The sequence below is a fragment of the Solanum stenotomum genome, chromosome 1 (assembly GCF_019186545.1).
Source record: "Solanum stenotomum isolate F172 chromosome 1, ASM1918654v1, whole genome shotgun sequence".
Lineage (NCBI taxonomy): Eukaryota > Viridiplantae > Streptophyta > Magnoliopsida > Solanales > Solanaceae > Solanum > Solanum stenotomum.
The window spans coordinates 69,633,091-69,639,393 of NC_064282.1; the positions used below are offsets into that span (position 1 = coordinate 69,633,091).

The 6,303-nt window shown below is 35.2% G+C and overlaps 1 protein-coding gene across 1 annotated transcript; it reads right to left on the reverse strand.

The window, feature by feature from the left end:
* Positions 1-574: 574 nt before the first annotated feature.
* LOC125855967 (histone deacetylase 14, chloroplastic-like) lies at positions 575-5,115 on the reverse strand. The gene is made up of 4 exons (XM_049535599.1): positions 5,029-5,115; positions 4,728-4,979; positions 1,295-1,476; positions 575-875 (listed from the first exon to the last, which is right to left on the reverse strand). The coding sequence occupies exons 1-4, from the start codon at positions 5,113-5,115 to the stop codon at positions 575-577; spliced, it is 822 nt and encodes a 273-aa protein (XP_049391556.1).
* Positions 5,116-6,303: the final 1,188 nt, after the last annotated feature.

Here is a 6,303-nt window from a genome sequence, read left to right on the forward strand (position 1 = left end):
GATATCTAAAGAGTAAATCATCCTTAATCATTGTGTATGAGAGTTCATTGAGAGAATCATCAAATTCGATTTCATATTATTCTCAAATTGAGAACGGGATATACTCTATTAGAACAGAATCATCATATCATATCATAACATAATATAACACAATAATGAACAAAAATCAAAAGTTGAGTTACTAAAATACCTTTGATGGATGTCTTTTTTATTTTCATAAACCAAATTAAGAGGTAATTAAAAAAAATGAAAAGAGAAAAAGAACAGTTACAATGGAGAGGAAATACCAAAAATTGCATTTTTCCTTCATATATATATATATATATATACACACATCAATTCTTCTGCAGGATCATACAATATATAAGCATTTGTTATCCAAGAAAGAAATGATTAAATAGAATGGGCGTTCATCAATTTTGGCTTGTACTTTTAACAAATTTTGTTACCAATTTACGACATTAATATAATTTATACCGTTTATACTAAACAAAGGTGTATACAAATTATAGAAAAGTCATGGTGTCCTATACAAAGCTGTATAATAATTCTAGACCATTGTTAATATAAGCTTTCAAAAGGAATGTATGTGCTTCACTTTTTCAATAATCTGCTTAACCTTCTTCAATGGTTCTTCGTGCAAATAGGATGGATTGTTTAGCTCTGAAGCCAAGCTCTGATCCCCAAGAAAAGCACGAAATGATTCTGCAACTGAATTTGACAGAGAACTGAGATCATATCCCCCTTCTAAGAAAAACACGCAACGTCCCCCACACAAATCTTTTGCAAGTTGCTTAATGCTGGAGGATAGCATGTAATATGTTCCTGTTGTGAATTGTAAGCTGGCAAGTGGATCCAACAGATGGGCATCATACCTGAAAATTTTAGACGACACGTTAGTTCAATTACGTTAGATAAGAAATCAGAAAGTCCTATCTTTATGTTTTAACATCCTTTTCTGCTAACAACATTTCAAGACCAGAAACGGAATATATGAGGCATGATAGTAGTGAATAGACCAAATTTTCCACCCTCAATTACATTGCTAGTTTAGCAGAAAACACAAGCATAATACATGATCCATTATTCACGTCAAAAGAAAAAGGAACCACACAGTAGCAGAACAGTAAGAAAAGTAAAACGAACTGTGTTTAAGTCATATGTTTCGTTTTATATTCCTAATGTTGAGACTATCTTGACAGACAAGAAAATTACCCAGCTGAAACANNTTTAAGTCATATGTTTCATTTTATATTCCGAATGTTGAGACTATCTTGACAGACAAGAAAATTACCCAGCTGAAACAAGGATTATATCTGGCTTGAACCTTTGAGCACATGGTACAATAACTTCATCAAAAACTGTTCGCATTGCTGTATCACCTGATCCTCCAGGTAAAGGGAGATTTAGTGTTGATCCTTCACCATTTCCACTACCAATTTGATCTATCTTACCAGTCCCTGGATAACTTCCAGCCTACATCGATCCAAGGATAAGTGAGCATGACTGATAAAATCCATGCAATTGTTAAGTTCCAGACTCTGTTAATTCTACACATCGAGGTGCATAGCTGGCATATAATGACAGAAATCCTGTTTTCCTCTTAACACAACGTTTGAATGAGGTGAAACGAGGAACGCATCAGCAGGGGTGAAGGTTGTTTCCTTGTAATGTAGTAGGTAAAAGAAGATAACAATATCATACCCAATGTGATTCCACAAGTGGGGTCTGGATAAGGTAGGATATAGGCAGACCTCACCCGTACCTTTTGTGGGGTAGGGAGGTTGTTTCCGATAAACCCTCGGCTCGAAAGAAAAGAGAATAATCTGATTGCATGGTAGCACAAAAATATGACAGCAAAATAACAAGATACAAGGCAAATAAAGCAACAGATAGTACTACACATTGAAGAAAAGAAACAGTGCGATTACTAAATAATGTTACTAATAAGGAGAAGCGGAGAGGAGGTTAGCCCCATGCCTCTCCCACACAAAGTATGACAACACTTGGCTACCTACCATACCAACCTTCTAGCCTAATTCTCGCCCTCCACATTTTCTTATCTAGGGTCATGTCTACGGTAATCTAAAGCTGGCACATATCATGTCTAATCATCTCCCCCTATCTAATAACAAGATACAAGGCAAATGAAGATAAGAAACTACACGATTACTAAATAATACTATAATATGGAGAAGCGGAGAAGGGCTAGCTCCATGCCTCTCCCACACAATGTGACAACACTCAACTACCTACTAACCTTCTAGTCTGATCTTCTCTCTCAACATCTTCTTATCTAGCGTCATGTCCTCAGTAAGCTGAAGTTGCCACATGTCCTATCCAATCACCTCTCCCTAGTTCTTCTCGGCCTATACCTCTATTTTTCCCAACTCTTGTTATAGTCAACCTCTAACATTTTTTACTAGCACATATTGCTTGCAACTCTAGCATTGAATACGCTCATATCCCTACCATATCTTCTTCCTTGAGCAGCAAATGCAACAATCTGAACATTTACTTGCTTGAAAACGTTTTGTGTGAGAAGACGTTGCTCTACACGAAGTAATTCCCTAAAACAGATATCCAAGGAGGGAGACAAATCATGATTTATCAAGTTAGAGCAAACACTCAAAATCAAATTGCAATTTCATAAAAAAAAAGTTGGTCTCGCTTGCTTTGCTTGTATTATATAAAGAGATTCAACACGTATTTCAACATAAACAATATTAGTAAATTTAGCTCTAAGTTTTGAACTCCAGAAAAATAATCCTCAATAGAAAGACTTTGTTAAGAGTAATTAGCAATTTCATGCTGTAACTAAAAGTGTCTTATGCTATTGTCATGGTTGTAAACCTTATATAAATAATCTTATATGGCCTTTGCAGTCTTATATATCCTTGAGATTAAGGACAATAAGAGGGCGAATTGACCCTAAATTCCATGACATCACTTGAGCATCTTTGACTTTCCACTGACCTAACTTTGTAGGATCCGGATCACTTCCATCTATATGGCCCCATAATTCTTTTTCCACTGACAAATAGTTGAAACAAAAATTTCCACGCAGAATAATTTGTTCCACATTTTTCTAGTGGAACGAACATTGAAGGACTCAAACTGATGCAGTGTTGTTGAAAGTGCACTCAAGCCCTATAGCGAGGCTCAAACATGTTTAACGTTTTGCCTCGCTTAATGTTCGCTTCAGCTCGTCATCAAGGTTCTAAGACATACTTTTCCTTGCCAATGAACCTCTTCTCAAGAGACAATACTAAGTCATTGATATTTCACTTTATCGTAATTATTTTTCAAATTTCTTTGTTGTTACATTTTTCATTCATACTTATAAATTATTTGTCTTGGACTAAACATATAATTTGTATTTTTTTCTCCCTTTGCTCCTTTTTTCATTAGAGCCCATGCTTTATTTGCACTTTGCACTTAAATCCCCACGAAACTTAGAGTTGTTTTGCGCTCTTTGCTTTTGATAACACTGTACCGATGTGAAGTCATGTTTTTGAATAGCGAAAATCAAAAACACAATGATAAGAAAAAAAATAGCTAAAATAACCAAGACCGAGAACCCTAAGTATTTAGTCTCTACATACTTAGGACTAACTGTTGGCGAATAACTAAGAATACAAAAGCTTCCAACAAAATCAAAAGTAACAACGGATCAAGAATAAATCTTACATATTCCATATTGAGAATATTTAATGTAGATCCTACAAGATACTCTATGATCTGCCCATCATGCCAATACACCCTCCTCCTCACATGCTCAAACCATCTCAACCTCGTATCCCTATCTTGTCCGCCACAGTCGTTACTGCCACCTTACCCTGTATAACCTTGTGTTTCTAATCATATCTCTTGTAATAAGCCCATACATCCATCTGAGCATCTTCATCTTCATCTCCGTTACATTTATTATTTAAATGTTCGTGTTCTTGACTAACCAACACTCGGCCTCATACAAAAATATCGGTCTAACCAGCACACTGTAGAATTTACCTTTAAGCCTTGGCGACACAATACTATCACCCAGTACCCTGGATATGAGCCTTCATTTCACCCACCCTGTTCCAATACGATGCACGACATCCTCATCAATCTCCCCATCTCCTTAGATTATGGACCCAAGATACTTGAAATTTCTTTGTTTTCTATGACTTGTGCATTGATCTTCACTTCCACCGAAAGAAGTGGAGAGCCATACAAATCCACCAAACCAAAAATTAACCTTGCTGATGTTGGACGAGATAATTGTAACTACCAAACACCTTCATTTTAGTATATGTATCTCATTATGTGTTTTGAGACTTCAGATAAGTTGAAATTGAATTTTGAGACTTGTTGGAATGGTTTTAGTTTGTACTCAAGGGGCTTGGTTGAGTTTCAGCACTTTTAGAACACTTGGAAGATCTCAGTTGTATCTAGGAGGTATTTTGGGACGTGACAACAATCATAATTGATGTGTTTTATTTCTGCTCATTTGTAACAAATAAAATGAAGGAAAGCGTCTGAGGAGTAATCACCAAGTCCCAAGCACCCTTGAACTGAACATAGTGTCAAGAATAATCATTTTTGTGGATCACTAGATCTGGCTCAATTATTAGATAAAACAGAATGTTCTTTTCATTCAAACTACATTTTATAATAGCAGTTGATTCAGAAGTAAAAACGTCAAGATTTCCCAAGCAATTTGTTCAATGTAATGTGTAGCTTACTTGGTGAGCTGAAAGGAAAAATATATCTGGGTCCGCGTAGAAGGCATAATTGGTTTCATTTCCATGATGAACATCAAAGTCTATGATAAAAACACATTTCAATCCATGCATTCTTTGAGGACAACGAGAAGCAATAGCAATATTTCCAAACACACAAAAGCCCATGGCCCCCTTTGGAACAGCATGGTGACCAGGAGGTCGAATTAGTGCAAAAGCGACAGGAGGATCTTTGCTTACTCTGGATGCTGCAACCTGAAATATCAGATGAAACAATTACTCCAGCTTTGAGAGAGAAGTTTACCAACAAAACGCACCTTGAACTGATTGCTACATTAAACGAAGTATTCCCAGTAAACTGAAATATTACTAACAGCTTAGACTGAGACATTACCACTGAATCAACCAAGGAAATCCCAGCTCCAGCTGCCAATAACGACTCTTGGAACGTCTGTTCACATTGCCATAGGAACACTTGGTGTTAATCTTTCTCAGGGAACTCAATAATTTTAGGAACCTTATTAGCTCATACAAATTCAAAAACTTGCCTGATTAAGAGTAATTATTTCATTAAATATTAGAAAACTTAGAGTATGAAATTTACTTAAATGGAATGTTAATGTCTGTGGGGTTATGCACAGGGCTGAGCTTTCATAGTTACACTCCATCATCATGCATAACGAATAATTAAACAGTATCTCCATATGTTTAGTTGATCAACATAAAGCACCATATATGACCACTTGTGTCTCATTAGGATGATGTCGTAGACTCATACAAGAAGCAACTAGCTTTTATGATCTGAGTTTTCTGATTAATCCTCATTCATGATGTCCTACAATTTTGGCGCTTGCCTAAAATGTCATGATGTAAGCTAGGGTAGGATTAATAAGAACTTAAGAAAGCAACTGAAAGGGATTTAGAGAAGATACAACTTAAAAGTACCAACAAGAACAATTGACAGATATCAACAACCCTACTTAGTGCACTTAAACAACACTCCTAAACTATAGGATATCCTTAAATAGAATCAATCCACTTGAAAACACCCTTAAAAATCTTGAATCAAAGTTTGGATACCATCCAACTCCACAAAATACATCAATCATCACAGGTAAGCTAACCCTAGTTATTCTAGGAAACCAAGTATTTATATACTAGGTCTAATTATTACATATTAATGAGTTAAAAGTCCCTAATTAGGCCTAAAATGGAAACGGGCTGAAATACAGTTTTTGGACTTGATATAAAGAATGCAAGGAAACAAAATCAAAGTTTGATAATGAGGTGGTTATGGAGATATACAAATGAAGGACAATCACTCTAATATTCATAATTCTTTTTAAATGTAATTTAATATATTAAAAAATATATCATTTAATATATACTACTTTCATCCCAAAACAATAATATTTCAATTTTTTTCTAATTTTCGTCAATAATATAATTTGATTTTATTATTATTTTTTGAACGTGCATTCGGAGTTCTGCAATTACATTTTGCAATTATGGCGGGACCGTCACATTTTTGGAGAAAGAAAGTATTACATGATATAATGACTACATGTATTATACTGCA

Bases quoted from the DNA above. Each gene is read 5' to 3' on its own strand.
- LOC125855967 (XM_049535599.1), bottom strand. From the start codon at position 5,115: ATGTCTCAGTCTAAGCTGTTAGTAATATTTCAGTTTACTGGGAATACT. The intron at 4,980-5,028 runs GTAAACTTCTCT...CTGATATTTCAG, and splicing joins GTTCAAGGTGCGTTTTGTTG to GTTGCAGCATCCAGAGTAAG. The intron at 876-1,294 runs GTAATTTTCTTG...TAAAATTTTCAG, and splicing joins ATAATCCTTGTTTCAGCTGG to GTATGATGCCCATCTGTTGG.